At 41.3% G+C, this 27,200-nt stretch overlaps 1 protein-coding gene across 1 annotated transcript; it reads right to left on the bottom strand.

The window, feature by feature from the left end:
• Positions 1-5,402: 5,402 nt before the first annotated feature.
• Positions 5,403-26,381, bottom strand: LOC149019716 (serine/threonine-protein kinase VPS15-like). The gene is made up of 11 exons (XM_089153683.1): positions 26,002-26,381; positions 25,726-25,848; positions 25,554-25,599; positions 25,313-25,473; positions 18,257-18,336; positions 14,282-14,387; positions 13,944-14,120; positions 10,659-13,841; positions 10,307-10,554; positions 10,124-10,223; positions 5,403-6,111 (listed from the first exon to the last, which is right to left on the bottom strand). The coding sequence occupies exons 1-11, from the start codon at positions 26,272-26,274 to the stop codon at positions 5,935-5,937; spliced, it is 4,674 nt and encodes a 1,557-aa protein (XP_089009809.1). The 5' UTR covers positions 26,275-26,381; the 3' UTR covers positions 5,403-5,934.
• Between the last annotated feature and the right edge of the window lie 819 nt (positions 26,382-27,200).

Below are 27,200 nucleotides of genomic sequence, written 5' to 3' on the forward strand. Positions count from 1 at the left end.
TTTTTTTAAACAAAGGCGCTTTTTATATGGAAAAATTGGGAATGAGGATATTATATATGCGGCCGGTAATGGTTGAGATCACAATCTCTCAATTGAGAATTGAGGTTCTCGACCACTCTACTAACCCTCCACTAGTTTAGCACTGAATTGCAAACGGCTAGGATTAAGCCACGTCGGTAGATTGTTTGATAGTCGTTAATTTTAAACATGTAAGCTTTGGCATGTTTTAAGGGCCTGTTTGGTTACATGAGTGGAGATTTCAAATATTTAAAGATTTCAAATCTATGGAGTCATAATTTATAAAACTAAATGTTTGGTTATGAAATGAAATCTGTGGATTCATCATAAAAAACTATTTGATCGACGTGATTTTTGTGAATGTGCAAATGTATGCTTTTTTGAAATCTCGATTTCACCCCTACCCATAAATCTCGATTCACGCTTTTAGTATAGGTGAATCTCTGATTTCATGATCTAGAGTTTTTACACCAACGGGTATTTCTCGTTTTGATCCATAGTTTAAAATCTCGGTTCATGTAACCACCTGTGAATTCATCTGTAGGTAAATTGATTTAGCACAATCCGTAATTTGACAAACCATGGTGAATAAAATTTTAAGTGATTTTCTTTTCAGTGTGTCATGGTTTTTATCTCATCTTGTGAAGCTTTACAAATAGGATTAAAAAATAATAATAATAATAAATAAATAAATAAAAATAAAAGAAAAAGAAAAAGAAGAAGAAAGTGGAAGTGCTAGGAGAAGCTGATTTATTGTTAGTGGTTAAAAAAAGTGTAGAAGAAAATCAATTTTGTTTTATTTAATATATATTGTCAGTCATCGTTCTTGTAGTGAAATTGAGGAGAACCACTTTATATTACTACTTAGTTTATATGTGTTATTTGAGTTTCATACTTTTGATTGTTGTTAACTAATATATTTCGTGATTTATGCAGCAAATACCAGATCTACAATGGCTTCCAAAGTGATACGAGGAAGAAAAACATATGCACATAAGGGAAAGCAACCAACACATATGGGAATTGAGTGGTTTGTATGTCCGAGGGCCAAAATCAGTTTTGAGATCCTAGTTAGGATGTTTTATGCAAACTTGTATTTTACTGGGGAAGGGGAAAACTTGAAAGCCATCTCACATGTTAAAGGGATCCGTATTGAGCTATATATTAATAACCTAGTTTCCATTCTTGACGTTTCAGCTGAGGGTCCTTGTATTTTTTAGGAACCTAGAAAGAAATTTCAGCACTTGATTGATATTGATGCCACCTATAGAGATTTTATGGTAAACTATATAGGTGACACCAATATCAAGGAAAAGCAATTGAAATTTCTTCCCCACATTATTAGCCACATCATCCAATACAATATCCTTCCACATAGGGGGCATTGTGATTCTATGAATTATTTTCAAGCTTATATGACCCATTGTGATTATACTTTGAGGCATCTAAAGTTGCCCTTCATCATTCTTTGGATGATGTAATATGCTTTACTGGCACACAATCGTGCTCTTCCTTACGGCAAACTCCTAAGTCACATTTTTATTATATTTGGAGTTGATGTTTAGGGAGAGCAGTGTCCCTGGGAATGATATTAGAATTTATAGTAAATTTCATTGTGGAGAAGAAGTGTCAAATCTTCAAAACCTTTCTCCAGATGTAGGACCACATCCTCCAGCAAATGAGGTGTCATACATCACATGCTCAGATGTTGTTGATAAAGATATGCACGAATAGAGGATCATTTGCTATATGCGCGTCAACACTTGGACCAAATCTCTCGTCACCTGCAACTTCCGATGCCCCCAAGATCTCAATCATTCAGGTGATCTAGAGAGACTTTCTTTCTGTTCTTTTGACATCATTTATGATTCAAATCACTATGGTGCCATTTTACTAAATATGTTATGACCCCTTCATAATTTAAACGGCATGGTGCCGTTTCGCAGGACTATGGTACTGATTCACTAAATGTGTTATGACCCTTTTATAATTTAAAACAGCATGGTGCCCTTTCACAAACCTACAGAATGGCCCATATCATTTCATCACAGTGATGAAATGGCAATGAAACGGTATGGTTCTGTGCACATGTGAAACGGCACCATGCCGTTTCACTAAAATGTGTGAGAATTTGAAAGTAAATGAAACAAGCACATTGTTTTCGATTCTTGGCGATTGATTTGTGAATTCTCAGGTGACTTGAGATATGTCTATGTTAGAAACTTTCCCACCAACCTTGCTCCTTCCGACATTGAGCACAATTTGGTAGAATCAAACCTGAGTGGCTATCATAGACCTTGCTGGGAGGCAAATTCACATTGTGGGGCGGAGAGCAAACAGCAACGGCACATGTCGAGGAAGTATGTTTTACAAAATATAGATACATAGTACCTAAAGCTATGGTCACTGTGGAAGGATGAAACCTTCATTTCTTTATAGTTAAATAACTTGATTTTTGTTGATCTGTTATATCTGTTATATCTAGTGACATCTTGTGGTGCAAGGGCATTCCTTGAATTCCTATTTGATTGCGTAAGATTACAAGGAATTATACAGGGAAAATTTTCACTTATAATATTAAGAGCAAATTGCCCTGGCACCGAGATGGGAGTCCACGGCAGTGTTTCCTTCACCTCTCCCTTGGGTTGCCTATGCACATGGTGGCGCGTGCGGCCGGGCCGGGCCGGTGGAGGGTGAACCGCGAGTCGAGTGAAGAGAGGTAAATTTGGTCTATTTTTTCCGGTTTGGTAGGGCATTTTGGAATTTAAGAAAATAAATAGTGGACTAATGGTTTCAATAACATAATGGACTACCATGTTTAATGAATTGGGTGTTTGGGTTTTTTAAACATAAAATGGGGTGTCAGTGCTTTAAAGCCTCCATTTTGGGGTGCCAGCGCAATTTGCTAATATTAATGGTTCTGAAAGCTCCATTTCATTTGAATTCTGGTGTTGTGTCTCAGATAGGTTATATCCTACAAAGTTCAGCCCCAGCCATTCCCAGGGCCAGCACATATATCTTGGCCTGTTCCAGATCATTGAATCTTCCTGGGTACTGGACTCCTCAAGCTGATGGGAAAGCTCCCCCAGCCTTTCCCTCAATCTTGAAGCCCTCAAGTCCGCAAGCCTTAAAGACTTATCGGCTGCATCTCTTGCAGCCATGGCAGCTTCAGCTGTCTCTTCTTTGAATTTGAGCTTCTTCTCTGATTCCATCATGGCTTGTTTGGCATCATCCAGTTCCTGCCTGATGGCTGACAGCTGCAGTATCACAATCAAAACTGTCAAAAACTGAGATGATGCACCCCACTGCTCAAATAGAAGCATCAGCCAAGTTCAATCTTCAAAAAATAAAAATAAAAAAAGATTACACCCTTCACAGATGACAGTCAGCATGGGTGAAAATGATAATAAATTTTCCTTAGTCACAACGCCAGTGTTGATAACTTAAACAGGAAGGTGTATTGATATGATTATGTGAGAGATTTTTGTGAACTCCCTAAAGTTCTACACGGTTGGTAAAGAGTCTTTATTTGACTATCAAATTGATCATTCACTTTATTTGATGTCCATATGATTACTGCATGAAGGCCCAGGGATGATCCAATTACCATTACAATCCTACCTTGCCATAAACTCTGTATGTGTGATGGTTATAAACAGCTGGTAACAGACCCAACCTAGAGAGAATCTAAAAATATACAAATACAAATTAAGAAAGATAAATAAGGCAACTTAAGTAAGCTCTATACAAGCAACTTGGATATGCAAATGAATTACAGATGTGCAGGGATCATCTTATTACCATTAGTCACCAATGCAGTAGAACTTCAAGGAAGAGGAAGATGTAATGCACCCAAAAGAGTTAACAGGTTACAAAAAGAGATCTCATTTTGAGTATCTTGGAACCAACTTAGTCAGTGAAACCCTCAAGTAGACGATTACATAAACCCAGAAAATTCAGAATATAGGTTGGATGAATCCAATGATCTCAATAAGCTGGATTTAAGTTGTCAAGTCCCTGTTTAAAAGCTATCATCCTGGCATCATCTATGGCAGTGGAAATGCTGACAAACTTGTCTGAAAACTAGGTCTAACAAATCAATCATATCAACATGGGTTTGAAAATATTTTTTATGCAATGATAAACATGGGGAGTTATTCTAGAGGAAACCATCATGGAATGAAGAAGACATCCAATATACAATGTGAAATATTAGAATTATAAAACATCAAATTTGTATAAAGAAAAGAACCTAAAAAGGGAATTCAAAAGGCAACTCTTTCTCCTCAAGAGGTAGGCTAATTCCAAACCTTTAGAAGGAAAATCCACAACCAAGTTCATCCAAATTAGCAATGGGATGGTGATGTGGCGATTCCAACCATGGTATCCAAGCCATGGTCTGGTAGCCACCTGTCGAGTTTCAGACTCAAATTTGATCAATACCCTCTCATGCATTGGGCCTACTAGCATCAGTTACTTCTTTGATGGTTCAAAATCTACCTAATCATTATGATTAGGGAAACTTATGGCCAAAACATTAGCAGAATGTCTTTCTGATTTTTCCAAGCTTTCTTTATGGGATTTTTCCACCCCCCCCCCCCCCAGGAAGAATAAAAAAATCGCCCCAACAACAACAAAAATAATAAAAAAGGAAAAGAACTGAACTTTATTGTGAGATTTTATTTGTTAGAAATGGTACTCTGTTGAGATGATACCTAGGTCATAACAAAGTAAATCAGTAACCTAACAGAAAAAAGGTGTAAATAAAACAAGAATTAAGGATCCAGAGAGAATTATGCATTCAACAAATAGTACATTACTACAAGAAGAGCAGAACCAAAAGCATTGAAAACATTAATACATACCAATTTTATGCCTCACAAGAAGAGCAGAACCAAAAGCCCCTTTTCCAATCTGTTCTTGTACTTCTTACTGCTCTATCTTTGGTCAAGTACTTGTTCCTTGATATCTTTGAAGATCTACAAATTTGAAAATTGAAGTGCAAATTAAGCACCTAAAGTCAACACCATGCACTATAACAGGAACAGAAATGTGAAGGGTAGAAAGTTGAAGCATAAAAATGACAAAAAGAAAATATGCTATACAAAAGACGAGGGGGCTTCCTACCTCGTTAGGTTTTAGATGTGCACCTTCCACCCAAATGTGTGGCGTAGAAGGTCGAGGACAACATTAAACACAACCCACAAAGAGGGGTGACTTGGATTCGTCTTTAGTACCCCTTTAAAAGAGTTAGCTGGGACTTAAATAGGGTGTGGTATCCAAATGTCAAACCAAAAAAAGTGGTTTTCCAATGCTACTATGAACCCGGTGCTGAAGGCTTCCCCACAAGCGGAGTCCACCTGCGGGGGGGGGGGGAGGTTGAGAGGAATTTTGCTATGCAATGCAATCTTACGCTAGCTTCTAAGAAACTTGTTCAATGATCTAAATACTGAAGATATTGCACTGAGCAGTCAATCAGTAATTCTATTGATGTAGCTACTGACCTGCTTTCTTTAAACACAACCCTTTTAAGACTCCCTGCTGGTCCCTGTAGCATTTGGATTACAACATTAGAAAACATACCAAATTATGCATTCACTTCACGGTGTATCTTTCTTACTGCTGTTGTGAAATTGCTTACCAGAAACTTTTTTCTTTTCTTTTTTTAATTTAAAAGATATTCCCCACATCATCGTTTTCAGATTGTTGGTTTCCACCCAGAACATTCTATACAAGCTGGGAAGGAATAACCCAGAAATTTTACAACCACAAATATGAAACCAATGTCAAACTGTGTGAGAAGTGAAGTGGGAAGTAAGAACTCTCTATATCTTCGGACCATACTATACATGTGTAACTAACAATTTTATCTACAATGTTGCGTGATCTGACATATTTGTTCGTACTCGGACCTTTTCACTTCCAGACCTTGATAGCACCATCCCTACTACCAGATATCAACAGCCTTTGGTTCAACTTGGCAGAAGCCAAAGAAAGCACAGAGTCACGGTGACAACCTGCAGAATCCGTGGCAGCAACAGCCAGGAGAGCTTTTGTTGTTAACTTGGCTGCTTGAGGTCTTCTGCTAGTCTCCTGTCCCAAATGAGCAACCAATAATTAAGCATTGCAAAAGTCATTGTCTTCAAATCAGAAAATGGATGAGTACCAAACATGATGAATTTAAGCAACTTGAAGATCTCAAAGATAAGACAACATGAGATTACTTAAGAAACAAGATAAGCAGTCATAGTTGCAATGAAATCACAAGACTGCCAGTGAAAAGATGAAGCTGGAGAAAGCCTGATGCAGATTCAGGACCAAACTGGCCCCGTTTTCCAAGGAATAAGCCTAGGGTCGGGCCCTTTGCTTACTTGGCAATAAACATCCCATATGGCCCCTTAAGATCAGTACTAAATTTGAGAACAAATTTAGGTCTATTTAATTAGTTTAATTTATGCTTTAAAGTTGAACTGGTTACATCATGGTTCATTTTAATTTATTCATAGTTTTTTTTTTTTTTTTTGAGGTCATTAGATCACTTAAAAGTCATGTGGCTCAATAAGAATTATATTTAGGGTCCACAACTCTACACACATAGCAAAGACGTAGTGTTTTGTTTACTTTGAACTTGTAATTGCCCAAGGCCTCGTCTTTTTAGTAAGAGCAAATTGCACTGGCACCCCAAAATGGGGCCTTAAAGCACCGACACCCCACTTTATGTTTAAAAACACGGACACCCCATTCTTAACCTGAGTCCTTCGTTAGTCGTTGTCCCTGTTTCTTTCTTTATTCCAAATTGCCCTTACCGGGAGTTTAAATCACCCCATTCCCAATCCTTTGCTTCCCGCGTGCCATTGTCCCTTGATTCGGCCTCTTTGGCTCCGTCTCGTTCCTTCCATGTCGCGCTCTCCATCTCCCCTCCTCTCCGTCGTGTGCGCTTCCTCCTTCGTTCCCATCTTGTCTCGGTTTGTCCCGTCTTCGCGTGTTCTCTTCGATTCGTTCTGGCACTCGGCTTCTTCGATCTCGTGCTTTGGGCCTTGCTCGTATCTCGGGCCCGGTCTCGGTCCTTGGGGCACTCATCCCTGTCCGTGTTGTTGTTTATGAGCTTTCCTCGGTTGGTTACTCTTGACATGTCCCCGGCGGCTCGGGTTTCGCATCACATCCGCCCTCCATGTTTCCCTTTCTGGGCGGTGTTTCTGTTCGGCTTGGCCCCCTTCACGAACTGCCACTGTTTTCCATACTGATTCCCTTATGATGCTTCCTACGATTCCAATCTTCCCAGCTTTTGGTGCGGTCCTGTCCCTCTTGGGACATCATGACATTGCATCCATTGGATGTCGTAGGTTCCAACATCCTCATGCCCTTCCCACCATTTATAGCAGCGTTACCATCACCCCTGGTTCATCATCTAAACTTCTGCAGATCCATTTCATGTTTTGGATTTGATCAGGAGGTGGAGTTCAGGTGTCGGTTTCTACTTCGGGTCCGTGGTGGTTTTGGTGGCACCTTTAGGTGTGGTAGGATTTGGCTGGTAACTTCCAGGAGATTCGGGGCTGGGTTTAGGTTGTAGCCTATAGGCATGGGATGCTTGGTTGGAAGCAATCTTCCGCCATTTCGTGGGGTTTTCCGCCCTTCTTCTTTCATTTCAATTCTTGATAATTTGAGAGGCTCTAGTCCCATGTGCCCTCTATTACCAATTTCAGATTTCGGCGCATTTCAGCAGCTTAATGCTTCATACTTCGCTGTTTTGGCGATTGACCATCCTAAAATAGATTTCCAACCATGGAAGGTCCCGATTCTCCCTCGATTACAGCATTTGCAGGGGCTCGTTGTTCTTCTCTGCAGCCTCATTCCTCTGCGGTAATCTGATGAATCATCCCGCTCCTCTATATCTTATCTCCGTGCTCATCGTTTATTACCTACTCTTTTGGTTCTCCACCTTTGGCTTGGTGTCTTTATATCCTCAATTTGTATTTTAACCTAGCGTCGACTCGGCTCTCCCCTGGTGTTGTGGGAGCGGGTAGAGATGATCTGGTTTTTTTCTGAGAGTCAAACAGGGAAGTAGGGAGATTTCCAATGGTTTTTGCGGGTGTTTTGATTTGTTGCAGAGGTGTTACCGCGCTGCTTTCCTTATAAAACACAAGCGGTGTCCATGGAAGCGGTTGACGGTTGTGCACAGGTTATGTCTTTTTTTTTTTTGGATGAATAGTAAGATTTCTTGGAGAATAGTCAGGGTATAGTAGTCTTTGCAATAATATAACTAACCATTCTACGATAGGACTTTGTGTTTTTAACATGTGGGGTGTCAGTGCTTTAAGGCCTCCATTTTGGGGTGCCAGTAAAATTTGCTCTTTTAGTAAATGAGTAAAATTAAACTAGGTTATATTGGTTTTGCTCAAGCACGCTGCGGCAGTGTCTCACTCCTGCATGACTTTTCTCTAGTGTTTGAAATCCAGGCTGAAGCATGCTGTCTAAGTCCAGGTTGCATGCTTCTTGGTTTACAAGTCCAAATCACTGACTTGGAGTTGGAGGTTGAAGTCCAGTCTCTTAACTGATGGTGGAATCAGTCTTCTATCATCATCCCTAAATGCTCACTGCTGCTGAAGAACAGAAATAGTAGTAAGTCCTTTTAAAGGATCAATTCCCCTTCTGTAACCTCCTCTTTCTTCTTTAATTTTCCTGCTACCCTAAAACCCGAATTGATTCCCCAAGCTCCCAGCCTTATTCTCATTATAAGAAATTCAAATTCCAACCAATGACCCCCATCGCACACTGATTATTGATCCAAAAAGCCCCTTACATCGATCCCCAAACCCTGGAAATTTCCATGTTTTGCTGAGTTCAAATTTCACAGAACCCTAACCTGATAAATCTGAATTTCAGAACTTCCAACCATAATTCCCTTCACTCATTCAACCATAGGATCCCCCAATAATATGCCACATTCGATCAAGTTTGCTGCCTCATCTATCCATTGGAACTGTAACTTCATTGAAAACCTCAAACCTGCAACTCTTACCAATTTTCTCATTCTAACCATAAGAATCAATTCATGGAGGACAGCATCTTAATCACAGCTCATAGACTCAAATCCAAAACCTAGCCCCTGACTCCCACCAAAATCCCATTGACCAACAAGTTCTACTTCTTCTCAACTGCCCCAAATTTTCGGGTTTGAAATTTATTCATCACAATTGTCCCAATTTTGGATTGAACCACACCCTCAGCCCAAACCCCACTTGAATCAAGTTTCACCCCAGCATGAAACCTAGAAACCTAGAAACCTAATTCTCCAATTCCCTGTTTTGAAACCCTAACAAGTCCAATTTCAAGCTGGTTCTAGTTTAAGATCCTCTACATGGACCTTCCTCAATCCAACTGAGGCTATATCAAAGCCTAACATTAAAATGTAGGGATTCACCGCTATTACACCCCATTGTTTCAGAAACCTACCAAGTCCCTACTGTTTCAAAAACTCAAGGTAATAATTCCATCTCAAAAAGAAGGTTATCCATATAAGACTATGCAGTTGCAGCAGGAAAAAAAAAATCTACTGTTAATTGTCTTACGCCAACCTTTTAATCTAGGTAACCATAGAACATTTACTGATTCAGTAAAATGGACCAAGCTGGATAAGGATTAGACAGCTATTTATTATAGAAGGGGAATATCAATTCACCCGACAGCTATTATTATAGAAGGGGGATATTAACTCACCCAACTTATTATTCTGGCTTTTTAAGAGGAAGTGGTCAACATGATTCATTAAAAAAAAAATGGAGCAGGAGAATTCTACCAAAAAATAGGTCAAATTACATGCAAATACGATGAAGCCCAGTGATGTAATTAACAGTTGAGTTGTTACCCAACATCGTATACGAGACCATTGTGATTAAGTCTCTCAATAGCATCAACCAATTGGACGGCTTTGCCAAGTTAGACTTGGGTTGCTGGTTGATTGTCATTAAGTTTATTTTAAAACAAGCAGGTACCAACATGAAGGGGTTGGAAACAGACGTTGCTGGTCCCATTCCAGCTTCACCAAGAATAAACTAAAACAACCACACATTCTCTTCAACGAATCTGACCATTTCTTTTCACATACCTGCACGATTTGCACCCCATAACTAGATCTGGTTTCATAAATCTCATCATTTCCAATGCCCTTCAGTGATGGCCCAGAAACACAATAACTGCGATCAGGACTGCAACACAATTATGAAGAGTTAGAACATATGTACAGATATCCAACAAGAAATTCTGGGAAGGGAAAGGAATCAACAGACACCTGCAGTGGTCCCAGCGACGGATCTTCAAGTCAGTTCCCCCTGTTAACAGATCTCCTCCAGGTAAGGGAAGCATTGAACGAATACCAGGAAGACGACCTGGAGGTTCATTCAACTCATTGACTCGGTACTTAGGATTGACATCAATTTTCATATCTTGTTTAGAACCAGACTTGCTGGGAGGCCTGGCCAATGCCCAAGGCAGGCCAGAGCTTTCAGCATCAGAATCATTGTTTGACACTCGTAGTACCTACACCAGAAAATAAAAGTATAAGGTAGCATATCTTAGAAAATCTTTTAATTTTTCTTTAGAACCTCAAAATAGCCAGAAAAGCTAAACTTTCTCTCAAGTACCTGATGGCAGCTACCATTCTCTGCATTCCAGAGGGCAACTTCATTACTACCTGCAGCTACATATATCAGTGGTCTTTCCGTAGTAGCAGACCTGGGAGCATTTGGAGGTGGTACAAGCAGACACATTTTCTCTACAGGGCATACCAGAGAATATTGCCATGTGTTAACAGGTAGAAGGAACCTCAAATCCCAGAGAGTAAGCACACCCCTTGAAGACCCAGATACAAACCAGTTTCCGCATGGGCCTGTTACCAGAGAAGATACATAGCCCTCCTCAGGAACTGCTTTCAATGTCCATGACATTGAATTTATTCTTGTATCCCAAAGATTGATCCCACAACCCTGGGTGCTGTACATAATTGTCTGACTGGGATAGCCATCCATTGTATAGTTCAACAGGCTGAGAACAGCTCCTTCCCCAGCCTCCCTTTTTTTAATGTCAGTAATACCTGAATACTTCTCAACAACGCTTCCTAACCCTCTGGAAATGTGATCAATGGAGAACATATGTATCATTCCATCACATGCTCCTACGACAATTTGTCCAGACCCACGTAACATTGTAGCACACAGTGCTCGACTTCCCCCTAAAGGGTAAGTCAGCCTTGACCTGAAAGAGGTGTCCTTTTCCAGCTTCCTTGTATCCCATACTTTCACAGTAGAATCATCAGACGCACTTAAAAAAAAGCCGTGATCAGATGAAACGGCTATGTCGTTGACAGCAGAACGGTGTTCCTGGAGATGGGCCACCAGAACCCCACGAGGCCTCCAACCATTGTCTGAAAGTGATGATGCTCGGGCAAAAGATGTCAATCCTGTTGCATCAGATGGTGAAGGGGCATCCTCCACACTAACAGAACTTCCTTTTAAACCAGACAATCCCATATCTTGAAACTTGTTGGTGATGTAGACAGTTTGATCATTTTCTCTCCCTTCTGCTTCCCGTAATACTTTGTAAAACTGTCTAGAACCATTAGTAATGCTTAGGGAGCCTGAAACAAGCTTAGGTGCCACAGATGAATTAGCTAAGCCAAAGGATTTATTTAGTGGGTCTACCCAAGGCATTGACGATGAACCAATTCCAAAGTTGTTCCACTGTAATGCAGAATCAGATCCAGCAGGTGCAGCTCCATTTGCTCCTTTGTCCATGTTATAGGAGTACAAAGGTATTCCTTCAGATGATCCATCACCAACTGAACCACTTCCACCACCAATGTGCGGAGAAATGAAGCCAGAAAACTGCATCTTTTCCGGGGACAGAGGATCATGAATACCCACAGTGCTTGAAGCGCTAGGCATGATGCTTCCCATTGCCCTCAATTTAGCATCACTGTCATCACCATCAGACACCCCAGCTTGCTGCATGGCACTGCTGGCAGGCTTATGACCCTGAAAATCAGGTGGCTTGCCTGACCAGCTCTTAATGGGATCTAACTCCCCCACTACCCTCTTGTCCTCTATTGTTTCCCATTGCTTTGACCGTGCAGATGAGTTATACCATATTTTCCTCTGTCTCTCTAGCATGTCCGAACTCCTGGCATTTTCTAAGACTTGGTAGAATACCTGTCTTGAAACAGGAGGCTTGAGGCATGAAAGAAGAGGCTTTTCAGAAGCTAGAGATGCAGGCTGTCTTTGGAGGAAAGGGCGTATAATAGGAGCTAGGTAAACATAGGAGTCCACTGCACCCAAACACTCACTGCTAGCTGCAATGAAAGTGACAACTGATCTCCTTACCCACTGACTAGGATAGCACAGTAATGGCAATGCACGTTTAATCATTTCAAGCAATATCCTCTTCCTCAAGAAACCATTATTGCACAGCATGGTTAAGCATTCCAATGCATTAACAATAACAGCCTGCACTGGATCACTTAAGGCTTGCTCAATATATGGTAAAAGATACTCCTCGACACTTCTTTGACCTACAAAGAAGCAGACAAACACAATTTGGCCATAGAAAACTGCCCTTAGCTGTTCATCTCGATCATTTAGAAAAGCGGGGAGGATTGGTAACATAAAATCGTTACTCTGCCGCTGGCCAAAGAAGCAACAAAGATTACCAATGTCATATAGGAGTGCTCTCCTGATATTTGGAGTTTGCTTTGGGCCCATAACCAGTTCCTGAACCACATCAGCGATTGAGAACCTCAACTGAGAAAGTTGTGCATTAGTTCTCTCAGTCTGCAGATGTTCAGATGATGGAACTGATGATTTTGGGGTTGTACTGAGTTTATCAAGAACCCCTGCCTCACTTAAGCTTAAGGATCGAATTAAAAAACGGAATGCAGTTAATGCAACCTTGGAGATATTGCTAGCATAACAAATCCGCACACTTTCCTCTGGATCATCTGGAAGCATAGACAGCATTGGAAGAATATATTCGGGAAAAATCTTTGCATCACTAGGAGGGAATTCTTGGACTAATGGCAGAATGCAACACAAAGTTTCCAGGGCAGCACAACGCACAATTGCAGCTGCATCAGAAAGCATTGCAATGACATATGGAACCACACGCTGCAAACGGTCCTCATCATCAATATATAAGGAAGACGACTTCAGTAGTAGTACAGCTCCCCTTCTCAACTGTGGCAACCTGACACTACGTATACAGGAACATAGCAGTGATGCAATCAACACCATACCTTCACAGCTCATATTGTGTTGGGTTACTGTAAAGAAAGGCATCCCAAAAGTATCCAATTGATTATCATATTCAGATATCAATCCATTCAAGTCACTCTTTGTAATCTTTCTGAAATAGGGGTGATCCCTGACCTTCAGCCCATTGTAGGAAGTATGCAAAAGATCTGCTGGAGATTCTTTCTGGCCGTTCTTTGGGTTTTGAGGAGTTGCAGAATTTCTTGCATCAGAGTTCCCCAAAGAAATGCTATGGCAATTTTCAGATTCCAGCTCATAGCGCTTACTCTGTTCTACATCCCGAAGGAGTGCATTGACATCACCAAGAAGCTGAAGCTGATCACTCAACAAGCTGTTATCTGGCACACTCTTCTTCAATAACTCCTTTGATGAATTCAAGTACTGTTTTGCATTACCTATCTTCTGGAGATTCCTATCAGTTGGGGTACTGGAAGACTTGCATGATAGGGAACCGATCTCCTCAGTTTCCTTGGTCTTCATCATTTGCCTAAGTATCTCATGAAAGGCACCCTGTGTCACTGCAATCTAAGGAGGAGGGGGGGGGGGGGGGAGATTGTAGCAGAGAAGCATTATTTTGCTGCTGTGCATTTCTTCTTTAGAGAAATCAATTTAGCAGAAATTCCTTACCCTAGTATCAGAATCGAGGGGGATCAAGCAGGAAAAGAAATTATGAAGAAATGGTGAGAAGTAGTTTGGGAACACAACAGAAGCATAATCCTGCAAGTAGCTATCAGCAGAAAGCCGTGACTCTGGGTTCAACTGGATCATATGAAGAATCATCTTGCGGATTCCAGAATCCTGGATCTACAAAAATAAAAAAATATATATATATGAAAAAAAAAAGCCAAGAAAATATATGATCACCAGGAACGACTGCTACTGAATAAAAAAAAAGCAATAATGAAATAACCCCGAAATTCCTTCGAAAATTACACCAGAAAAGAAGCATAGAAAAAGAAAACTACCTTTTCAAGAAGCTGGTTAGGATCATATTGCCCTCTCCTATAAGCTAGTAGCTGGGATAATTCAAACAATGGCTGTCCTTCAAGAAAAAGCTCCGCAATCACACACCTGGAAAGGTAAGAATATTAAAGAGCAGAGATCTGAAAGAATTATGCGTTTCAAATAATCCATAACTAGGGACAATGTTAAATCAAGATGTCTGCAATGACAGATGCAGCAGTTTCACAGTTATTATAATAGCATGAAGGCATCTGGTTTGACAAAAGCAACTCAGAGAGATGGCCGGCACGTAAGATCTCTCTAGGTCATCTCTGAGATCCCATGGCGTTATTGGCAGTTGAATTACCCAAAAATACTCCATCTGTTCCATGATTTAAAAAAATATTGGCAGAAGGAAATGTTTAAGGCTCAACACATTGTTGTTATATGGGGATAAATCCTTCAAACATTTCTCTTTGTTATCAAAAATCTTTTGGAAGCTCTCTACTGATCGATTGATAGATTCCAGTAGGCTAGCAATACAAAATATTTTGGATTCTTTGCAAGCCATAGCTCTGACTGATTTCTAGAAATCCATCAGTTTGTTTCCCCAAAAAAAAATGTACTACATTTCAAGTGACAAATTTCGAGGACAATGAGTACAAATATTATACCTTGAAGCACCTAGACCTTGATGCATTTTCAACAACAAAGAAAAGACTCTGAATTCGGAAGCAACTAGCAACCAACATATTCATGTCTATCTAGTTTCACATTCTTCCACATTCAAAGGTGCAAAAAGCACCAAGATTGACCATCAGTTATTATGGCAAGTGTGTATGTCCCTTCTGACCATTGTGCCCAGTCACAATTTAGTGTTTATATAACTGGATAGGTTATTACAACCTCATCCACTATAATGAAGGCTAAACATAAGTGAGTTCTTGTACAGCTTGTTCACACATTATTGCTGAACATATGTTCACAAAATGCCACTTAGTAGAAAAACAACATGCCGAAAAACAAATCTGATGTTTCTTTCCAAACATTTGTATGATTTCAGGTGACTGATTTTTAGGGCAATTCCTCTATTACATTATTCATTAAGCGACTGGCAACTGGATCTCAGATGCATTTTCACGATCAGTTAGGATTCTAAATTCTAACAGTCAACAGATATATCTTGTTGTAATGTGAGTTTTCAAGCTCTTTCCGCATATCCGTAATTCCAAAACACACATAAATTTTCCCCCCGATTCTCTCTTTCTTCATGGTTTCAGAGCAGGAACCACTCTCAGGACTCTTGGTCTAAACCCCAGAACCTAGCCATTGCAACCTCTCTCTCTTCGCTGTTTTGTCTATTAGGCTCTCTTTTCTACCTTTCTACTATTTCAGGGTTTTGAGGCTTTGATTGAGTTTGAACCTTGATTGACTTTACATAGGTTTTGGTGTCCCTTTCGATCCCTCATTTGCTCTTTTCTATCAAATTTTTGGACTCCTAGATCTTCACCCTGAAACCATGTCAGGTGGATCAGGGATGTAGTACCAACTCTGCACCTATTGGAGGGAAGAGTGGCAATACACCACATTGAGTTTTCCATAATCTTAACTAGCTGTGTCAGACTGGATGGGAGCAACTATTTAATGGTCTCTCTTTTCTTTTTTCCTCTTCTGATTGCTGCCTGTGGCCTCATTGGATATCTTATGGGTACTGTTACAAAGCCTACCATGGCTGGTGCTTCCCTTGGAAAAGTGGTTATGATGCTCTTGTGTATTGCTTTTCTGATCAGCTCCAGTCCTGTTATGGTGTTGTACTGTGATAGCAAATCTGCCATGGTATTGCCCACAACCAATTCAGCATGACAGGATAAAGCAAGTGGAAATACTTTGCTGTTTTCATCAAGGAGATGCTTGACTGCTTGACCAAACAGAAATTTTTACTAAACCTTGAGCATTATGTAAATGCAAACATATGTTCTATATTTTAGAAACACAGAGGTGTAACCAGGTGTAGGTCTCACTTCAAGACAGTCTCAAGAAGGGGGTGACAAGAGACACTTTTAACCTTTGGCATTTTTGCCCAAATCATCTGTTCTCGAATATGAAAGGACACCTTAGCATAATGATAATTCATCCTGCAAGGTTCCTGTTTATCCTTATCTGAGGGGACTATTAAAAAAAAAGAATTTAATAACATTCAATACAAATGACAAGTTAGGCACTGTGGTCCAACTGCAAGAAAGGAGTTCATATTTATCATTGACCACTAGTTTTAATTTCATTATAGAGACCCAAACTCAACTACTCTTATCCCAATGAAATAAAGTCAAAGTACAAGAAGTCCTGTTTCATCATCAAATGAACTTAGACAAATATTGTTATTGTTGACCACCCAACTCTATTAGTAGTCATCTGTAAACTCAAAGCTTGACATCCCGTATAGTAATCACAGCATTAAGTAATGTGAGCAAATTACACATATAACCCCTGAGTTGCCAGCAACTACTGCTACTACACCTTAGAATTTAAAATTACAAATGTCACCCTGCTGACTAACAAATTAGTTTATAATGAAAGACCAGAATACCCTTTCTTACCCCTCTTAGTTTAAGTTGCAAGGACCTAATACCCTTTCTTACTAGCCCTCTTATACTTGAGAACCCAAATTAACCCCAAGTCACACAGAGGCATTCAACTGTTGCTCCACACTCATGAAGCTCTAGCTCATTTCAAATTTCTTTCTCCCCCAACCCCCTTTCTACATAGGAAGCGAAAAGTCTATGGGTTTGTGTTTTGAAGAAAACAAAGGAGCCATTTTAGAAGTTCACGCTACAATGCAAGTGATAGAATCTGAGGGTTGAAAAACAAAACAATGAACAAAAGGCCATCTTGGGATTCAAGTATACCCAAAGGACCACCTGCTGATTTTCCTTCCCTAGCTTCTCTTCCAATTGAATAAGGGTGGTGCCATACGCTGCACATTGCTTCTACTCCTCTTCCTAGGCATTTCACCTGCTTGTATGACTCTCAGAGAGAAGGGTTGGCTTCCTTGTTGTACCATTACAAACCTATAATCTGCATCTTCACCGCTTTCGCCTTTGACCATAAAATTCTCATTCTCAAGAAGCATGTAGGATGGAAAATCAGAAGCCATAGGACCACTGAGCCAGAACCGTCAAGCTTCTTGTCTAAAGGTTTCTGTCGCTGAGGATTAGAAGATGGCCTAGAAGCCATGCCGATAAAGCAAAGAATGAAAAAACCCAAGAGATTACCCCTGAAAGCGAATAAAGTGAAGAACAAAAAAATTCTGGAATAGATGAGAAGCAACAAATCAATTTTCAGAACACATTCTTAGTTCTTACTAGGTTTTTCAGGGAATTCTTTTGGATACAAGGTAAAATTGTTGAGACTATCCCTGAAAATTTTTCTTTTGGCTCTAGCATGTTGCTTTCCATTTGGGAAGATGACATTCGGAGGGTAAGAGATCTGAAAATTTGTGTGTTTTGGGTGAAGGGAGGGGTGAAATCGGCATTTTAAAGTTCTTACTGATTACATCATCACTTAACCCCAAACCTTAAATGGTAGGGGGAGCTTTGTAATTCAAAAATGTCAAGAGGTGGTAGCAGTAACTGATAGCAACATCAGGGGTCATACATGTAATTTGCTCGATAAATTTGTATAAAAAAGTCATGTTCAACCATTTTCAAGCCAATTTATTTTATGGTAGAGACAGAATGGAAAATTTTAAAATATTTAAAAATATGGATCGAGAAGCAGATTACCTCCAAGTACAACTCGTGCATAATTTCATATACATGATGATAAGTTGCTCTATACATCAGGGAATGTATACTCTCTATTGATGTATTTACTACCGAATTGTCTAAAACACGTAGATTGGTATAAAAATAAAACTGGTACAACTCGCATTCATAGTATATGATATCTATCACTATACTTTCATCGGGGGAAGGGATGTTATGATAAAGACTGCTCACCCTACAGAGAAGATGTCCATAGATGGCCTTAAAGGTGCATCTGGTGTAACTTGTGTCTCACCTCCATGCTCGTAAAATCTCTGAAACAGGAGAAATCATTAGACGACATGCAAAGCAAAAGCTTTAGCCTTGAAAACTAGATATAAAGCATAGAGCATTATCCTCCAACGTAAGTGTGTGTATTCACTATGCAAATAGGCACAACAATAATCCATGACTCAACTAGCCATTATAAAAAAATGACACAGGTATTCATTTCTAAGGTATATAATGAAAGGATAAGTCAGGTTAATTGCATCATATGTTAATGATACAAAAGGTTCCATAGCCCAACACTGTAGAAAGCGTCTAGTAAGCATCCCCACCCAGAAAAGAAAATATTTCCATAACAAGATTTAAAAAGGAGTGAGCTCCAAAAAACTTAAGAGCTGCATTTCTTTTGCCCATCCTGTATCATTTGGCCTCCCTGGGCTGAACATCCAGTATAAGAGGAAATGTGAATACTGAATAGATCAACTAATCAACTCTAATTTCCCAAAGGGAGGAGGACCACTGCCCTGCTAGGAGCCACTGCACCAGCATGGAGAGCAATGGGAGAATGCATACAGATATCCAACTAGGGGTGGGGATCGGGGGGTCATGTCACAGCCCCTTGTATCTGGACATGGGAAATGCAACTGGGCAGCATTCTTTTCCCTTCCCTTCCCCAAATTGTGAAAATTGCCCTTAAATCAATTTCCTTATTCCAGTACTCTTATCTGATTATATTCTTCATATTTTCTCTTGTCAAGGATCAAGCTCCATATTGCAAAAATACCAAGTAGCTCCGTGCCATGTTCAATAGAAGCCCTTAAATGCCCCTGTATGGAGAAGTGATTTAATGTAGATTGAAGGAGTTAGAAGAACTAAGGGCAGACCTAAGATAAACTTAAAAGAAGTGGTGAGAAAGGATATGCATAGCTTAGGCCTTGTATCTAGCATAGCCTCAAACAAAGTTGATTGGAAGGCAAAGGTTCCCCCTAAGATGACCTGAGAACCATGTCTTCCCTGTCTCCGGCGTCCCTTGACCCTCCTTCTTCATCCCCTGAACCCCCAAATCCCCTCGGTAAACCTTGGAACTCCCTGTTCTCAAACCTCAACCCCACCGTCAAAAATCTTAATCTCTCCTTCGTCCCCCTTGTCTCAAACAACCTCATCCCCATTGCTCACTGTCCCTCCGGCGCCACTGCCATTAGTATTGACCGATGGAAGTCTGCAGTCATCAGCCAATTCCTTGGTCACATCCCCCCTCTTAACATTATTAAAACCTCCCTTACCAAACAATGGAAAGCAACTGAACTCATGGACACTTACCTGCTGGAATCCGGAATCTTCCTGTTCAATTTTTCTTCTCCGACTTGTCATGCCCAAGCTTTGGAAGGATCTCCTTGGTCTGTGGGTAGGTCCCAAGTTTTCATCAAGCCTTGGTCTCCTTCAACTGCTCTATCCAGGGACGACTTAAACTCTCTTCCCCTGTGGATCAACTTCCCTGGTCTTCCTCTCGAATTTTGGAATTGCGATTGTCTAAGTCATATTGGTTCTGCTCTTGGCATTCCCCTACGCACCGACTTGAAAACCATCAAGATGGAGAGGCTTTCTTACGCACGCTTGTGTGTAGACTTCCCTACCTCGAAACCTCTCCCTACGAATGTCTCAATTGCTAACGATAATGGATTGAAGTATGAACAAATTATCGCCTATGACTAGGTTCCTCTCCGCTGCAATTTTTGCTCGTCTTTTGGTCATGAAGAAGCTACCTGTTTTTTGTATGCTCAAGCAGCTACATCCTCTGGCACTCACAATCAGAGATGATACCTCTTCAACTCCACCCAATGCCACCACTGTTCCAAAAGAGACGATGCCCTTGGTTACCGAAACTCCTTAAAGAACCATTGACTTCCTTGAAAGGGTCACAGTCTCGGAGCACCCTCCGCTTGCTCCCACTGCTTCCGTCGCCGGTTAAGACGAAGATTCAAAGAAGCAACCTAAAGTTACCTACCGGAGAAATAGAAGATCTGTTCTCCCTCCGCCGGCGAACAACACTACTTCCTAAACTTCGAAGGAACTCCCGAAAGCTGCTCCTGCCTGCACCTTTGTCACCGCAGGCCAAAACCCTACTTCTCAAAAAGTTGACTCCTCAGAAGCCATTGGATCGAATTGCTCCAAAAACTTTGCTGCTGTTACCAAAGGTCCTGACGACACGCTAGCCTCTGATCGATCGTTTGTTAAGGTAAGGCCTGAACTGAAGACCAAACCCCCTGCCTATCTTTGAACCTTACCCATGCTTATCGCCTCTGCAAAAGATTCTGACCTCCTGAAAATTCAACCCCCAAAACCCTTTTCTGCTTCAACCTCCACTACCACCGAAAATAACCTTTCCTTATCGCCTTATGCTGAAACTACCATTTTAACCCTAGCCTCATCACCCCTCGCTAATCCTAAAACCCTACCCATTTCCTTGTCCCGCCAACCCAAGCCCATCCCCATTTCCCTATCCCGCCAGCCCAAGCCCATAACCCACAGCCCATAACCCTCCCCTTCTCCCCAAGCCAAATACCCATGGGCCCAAACCTCTTAACAACATTGGGCCTCCCCTCACTCACCCTCGCAGGCTTCCTAACACCTCTACCCCCAGCCCACCTCCACCCAAGCCCATAAAGCTTAAATCTAAAAACCAGCACTCCACCCACGACCTTAATCGCAGCCCACTGCCTTGGTTAAAAATCACCTTATAACCCTCCCGCTCCCCACTCAACACTCAACTTGGCTTCAAATAACCCCCAGCCCATCTCCCTTTACCCTCTGTCTCCTTTAAACAAGAATCCTCCTGCCAATAACCCTGCCCCTCCCTTCACTCCCGTTATCCCATTCCCCATCCTCAAGCCTTTTTCCCCTCTTCCAGCTCCTCATCCATTGACCTTGATATATTTAAAACATCATCGCCGCTCATTTCCCCTCTGTGTGAGAATTCCCTCCTCCCAGCCCCTTCCCCCCACAGCGATATTGATGCCCCCCTATTAACAATGTTTGATTTCTTCATTTGGAAAGTCAGGGGTCTCAAGACCTTGCTGAACAAGCTGATGTTAGAAACACCATCAAATCTGCTAAAGTCCCTCTTTGTGTCCTTCTTGAAACTCATGTCCAAATGGATAATGCCTATCGGATTGCTCAGTCCATTGCCCCATCTTGGTCTTTCATCTCAAACTCTTCCCCCTCCATCAATGGTTGGATTTGGATTCTCTGAGATCCCTCGAGATTTCAAGTCTCCCTCCTCCAATCTTCTCCCCAGCTTATGCATCTCAACATCCTAGGTAACCCCTTCCCCCCCCCCCTTTCTCCTCACCATTATCTATGGCTTCAATCAAGCCGCCGATCGCGCCCCTCTCTAGGAGGATATAGATCTATCTCCTCCGATTCCCCTAATATCCCCTGGTGTATTGGTGGGGACTTTAACATTACTAGGTTTTCCCACGAGCGTGTCGGTGGTTCCTCTCCAGATCCTAATGCGATGGATGACTTCAATGCTTGCATTGATGACTCCAGGAATGTGGACCTCTGTTGGTCAGGCCATCCCCTCACTTGGCATAATCGTCGTTCGGGCCCGGCTCGAATTGCCTCTAAGCTTGATCAATTCCTTGCCAACAATTCCTAACTTTCCTCCTTCCCTTCTTCCCTGCTTCCTTCTCTAACCCCAATCTTTCCAATCACTCTCCCTGTTTTGTCCAAATCTATCCTTCCATCTCCTTTGCCTTTCAAATTCTTCGGTATGTGGAAGGCAAACACTTCTTTAGTTCCCACTATTCTGGAAGCCTAGTCTAAGCATGTCCATTGTCACTCTTTCCCTCTTGTCGCTTTCGCCCGCAGGCTTTGCAACACCAAAGAAACCCTCCGCTTTTGGAACTCCTCTACCTTCGGCAATGTCTCGGACAGAGTCACTTCCTATCGCTCAAGCCTTCATCTGACCCAATCCCTCCTTCAAGATGACCCTTCTAACCCCACTCTTGCTGAGGAGGAAAAATCCCTCTCCTCTGAGCTTTCTTCCCTGCTCTCCTCTGAAGAAAAATTCCTCCATCAGAAAGCCAAAATCAAATGGCTTGAGCTTGGGGATTCCAACATTGCTTGTTTCCACCGATCCCTCAAAGCCCGAAATAACTTCAATTTCAACCCCTCTCTCATCACCAATAATGGCACCTGGATTTCTGATCCTACCAACATTAAGGTTGAGATCGTCTCCTTCTTCAACAACCTTCTCTCGCCCCCCTCTCTGCCTCCTCACCCCCCCTTCCCCCAACCTCATTAACAAATTCATCAATTCCTCCTCCATCTCTTCTCTTTGCGCCATTCCATCCTTTGAAGATATCCTTCTTGCCATCTGCTCCCACAAGCCCAATAAGGCCCGGGGTTCTGATCGCTTCAGTATGGGTTTTTCCTAGCCTCCTGGGATTTCATTAAGAGTGATCTTATCCATGCCATCCGTAGCTTCTTCCTTAACCCCTCTCAGCTATCCTCCATTAATCAAACTTTCCTCTATCTTATCCCCAAGAAGCCAGGAGCCTCCTCCCTCTCTGACTTCCAGCCCATCTCCCTCTATAACCTCCTCTACAAATTCATCTCCAAAATCCTAGCGAATAGGCTAAAAAAGGCGCTTCCATCCCTAGTGAGTCCGAATCAATCGGCTTTTATCTCGGGTCGTAGCATTGCAGATAACATTCTCCTTTATGCGGAGGCTGTCCGTGGCTTTGATAGATCCTCTCACTCCCCGGCTGCGCTCCTCAAAGTTGATCTTCATAAAGCTTTTGACTATACTCGTTGGGATTTCATTAGTGATGTTCTCTTCTCCATGGGTTTCCCTCCCCCTTTCATCCATTGGATTAAAACCTGTATCTCTTCTCCCTGCTTCTCCATCATCGCCAACGGCTCCCCGGCGGGTTTCTTCCCCTCCCGTGTTGGGATCTGCCAAGGCTACCCCCTTTCTCCTTATCTCTTCTCCCTCGCCTTAAAGGTCCTCTCCCATATCCTTCAATCCAAGACCGACCAGCTCCTCATTCCCCCATTCCCAAGTGCAAGTCTCTCAACCTCACCCATTTTGCTTTTGCTGATGATCTCATGATTTTCTCTAAAGCTGATGACCTATCCATCTCATCCATCCTCTCAGCCCCCTCGCAGTTTGAATCCCTCTCTAGACTTCGGGTCAACCTTGACAAGTCCACCATTTTTCTCTCTGGTGTCCCTGATCAGCTCCAAGCCTTTCTCCTCTAGCTCTCGGGATTCAAGCCAAGCTCCTTTCCTGTGGTTTACCTTGGTCTCCCGCTTATCCCCGGTAGACTCACTCGTCACCACTGCCTCCTTATGCTTGACAATATCCGTAAGAAGCTGCAACTCTGGAAGGGTAAGCTTCTATCATTTGCAAGGAGAACGGTCCTAGTCAGCTCTGTGTTTCAATCCACCTATCTTTATTGGTGTGGGATCTTCTCCATTCCCAAATCTACCATCCATACTATAGAATCCTTATTTTGTGCCTTCCTTTGGAAAGGGCAGGACACCGCATGCTTCATTCGCCCGATCAATTGGTCTTCCATTTGCCGCCCTACCTCTAAAGGTGGCCTGGGAATCCGCCGGATCACTGATGTTAACTTAGCCTGCCTCCTCAAACTCATTTGGAAAATTGCCTCAAAGCATGATTTTATTTGGGTTAGGTGGGTCAACTCTTTTCATCTCCGATCTGATTCCCTCTGGACTGTACCTAAGACTTCCAACCCTTCATGGGTTTGGAGGAAAATTCTCCTGCTCCAACCCCACGCCATCTCTGCTATTTCTACCTATATCTCTTCTGGCTCCTCCACCTCCTTCTGGCTTTGATCCGTGGCATCTGATAGGCATTCTCTATAACCACTTTGGTCCCCGCATCATTTATGACACCTGCATCCCCAAATCCAACCCCTTGTCAAACTTTATCTTAAATGGGTCCTGGATTCCTTCCCCCTCCCCATTCTCACACAAGGTTTGGGAATCTCTTCCCGCTATCACCAGCTCCCTCCCCCCTCCAAATCCTTTTCCACTTCATCAGCCTGGAACCTTCTCAAAACCTATAATCCCAAGCCCCTTTGGCCCCCATTGGTTTCGTTTAAAGGTTACATTCCCCGCCATTCCCTTACCCTTTGGAGAGCCTTCAACCAAGCCTTTCCCACCCAATCCTTCCTTATTAACCGCCACATACCTGCTAACTCAAATTGCATCCTCTACTGGAACGGTTTGGAGAACCTTGAGCACATTTTCTTTTCTTGCCCCTTCTCCAGATTTATCTAGAGAAAAACCATAGCCTCCATTTGGCCCCGTTCAAGGTGATCCTACGAGTTCTTCCGAGATTGGTCTTGGATTTTGAGAAACTTTTCAAGCTATTCCATCTGCGATTGGATTGGTAAGCTAGTGTTTTGTGCCTTGATCCATCACCTTTGGTAGGAGCGCAATCTTCGGAGATAGACCTCCAAATATAGAGCGGGATTTGGAATGCCATCTATTTTGATGTATCTTCTAGGTTGTTAGCTATGCCCCACCCCCTTGTTGATGATTCCCTAAGGAACATGCTAATTGTTGTCTCCTAGGGTCTTAGCTCTTCTTATCGGTCTCCTAATTAGAGACCCTGTTCTCTTGTTTCCTGTTTATTATATTTATTTATTCATCCAGAAAAAAAAGAAGATGATTGGAAGGCAAGAACCCATGTAACCGACCCCATTTAGTTGGGACAAGGCTTGCTGTTGTTGCTGTGTTAGAAATTGAAGACAGTTTTTTACTTAAAGAGAAAAAAATAGAGAAGGTAGAGAAGGATATCACGATCAAGGCAATGTAGTAGCCTAGCAATTCGAAATCAGAGACAAATACATACACTTGCATTAAAGATACATGAATTCTCACTGGACGTTCATAAAAACTCAATTATTGAGTTTCTAAAGAAACTAAACATTGCACAAAAGTCATACATTTTATGAGAGATGCTACAAGTGGTTAGGAACAGCCAACCTCTGGAGCAAGATAACATCGCCTTCTCCCTCCAGTATCAAAGAAGAAAGAGAAATCAGAGGGGTCATCATCAGGTATGTAAGTGGGCTTGAACGAAGCGAAGTCAGCTAGGTAAAGCCAATTCCAAGAAGTGACCAGGACATTCTCACACTTAATATCACCTGCACAACACTTAAAAAAAGTCAACCAAAGAGTAACTTCAGGAACAAAAATCTAACTGGCCTCAGTCGAGTGAACTCACCATGACAAACACCATTCTCATGGCTTTGCTTCACCGCATATAGTAACTGCACAACAACAATATTAGTCAAAGCACTACACCAAGGCCATAGACACAACTCGAGAGAACACAAAATAGTTAAAATGGTTAAAATAAACAAACTAAAAAGGAAGTCCGGGGCTAATTTACTAACCTGAAATGCCAACCACTTTTTCTCAATCAAACTAAGGAAGGGACGAGTACTCAATCGATCTTGAATATTATTGAAGAAATATTGCCTCAATAAATAAGCCGCTTTATCCGTTTCAAGCCAATACTGCAAATACTCACATACCCACCAAAATTAAACAGGAGGAAATTGAAATTCAAAACCCAATAAGAGGAAATTTCTGAGAAATTTAAAATAATTAGTCGATTGACAGATATATTAAGGAATTTGATTAGAATTAATAGAGTACCAACTACCAACCTGGAACGGCCACACATGAGAGTTCTGAATAGAACGAAAGGTCTCTTTGATTTGAAACAAGCGCCGTTCATATTCTTTGAGATCAATGAAGTCTCCACGCTTGAAGTAGACCTTAACGAGGACAAGCCCCTCATCATGCTTGCATTGAATTGATTTAAGGAACCTTCCACGACCTAGAACCTCCTTAAGAACAACGTTATACGACGATGGAAGATCATGAAGGTAGTACTCTGATGCTGAAACCTGTGTTGTGCGCGCGATTTTGTTACCCATTGCTCTCTTCGATTCTATCTGTTTACTCAATTTCTGATTACCATGCTTTCTGCAAACTGTCTTGTTACGTTTCCTCCTTACTTCCTCAAACGCTCAACTTCAATTGTTGAAATATTAAGTACTTTTTCCTCTTATTTTTTTAATTAAAAGAGAGAATATTTAAAGTTTAAAACACGCAAAATTCCTGCTGATCGGAGTAATCTTGTGCTTTTAAATGGGATAAATAATCTTAACCGTTCATTACACTACTCTTCTTGTTTTTTGGTATAAGAAAGCTTCTATATATAAATTCTTTTATATTCTTTTATTTTAGAGTTTTACTTGTGGGTCTCTTTAGTGCAATATATTATGTATATTACGTATGGGTCCTAATCAAACTAATACAGTAATACAATTAGTTGCCGTTAATTATATTTAAATTTCAAATGTAAAGGGATCAAAATGCCCCTCAAGTTATTTAATATTTTCTATTATTATTATTATTTTTTTTTTTTGAATATATAATTTTTTAACCATATAATTAACACTTAATGACCAATTATCTTTTTTTAAAACCATATATAAACACAATGTATTAAATAATCTGATGGGCACTTTGGTCCCTTCACGTTTGAAATTTCAATATATTTAACGATGGCTAACAGTGTTAGTTTGTTTAGGATCCACACGTAATATATTGCATTAAGGGGACTAAGCATTAGTTTATGGTCCACTAAAAGAACCCACACATAAAAAAAATTAGTTTGCTTAGGATTCATACGTAATATAAATTGCATTAAGGGGACCAGCATTAGTTTATGGTCCACTAAAAGAACCCACACGTAAAAATTCTTTAAGATAAAACAAACAAGGTAAATTTTTTTCTTTTTCGGGCAACTAAACCTTTCATTAAGAATGGGCAGGAGAGGTTGAAGAACAAAGCTCCC

Source organism: Hakea prostrata, chromosome 4 (genome assembly GCF_041222555.1).
Source record: "Hakea prostrata isolate BN-2017 chromosome 4, UWA_Hpros_2, whole genome shotgun sequence".
NCBI classification, from domain to species: Eukaryota; Viridiplantae; Streptophyta; class Magnoliopsida; order Proteales; family Proteaceae; genus Hakea; species Hakea prostrata.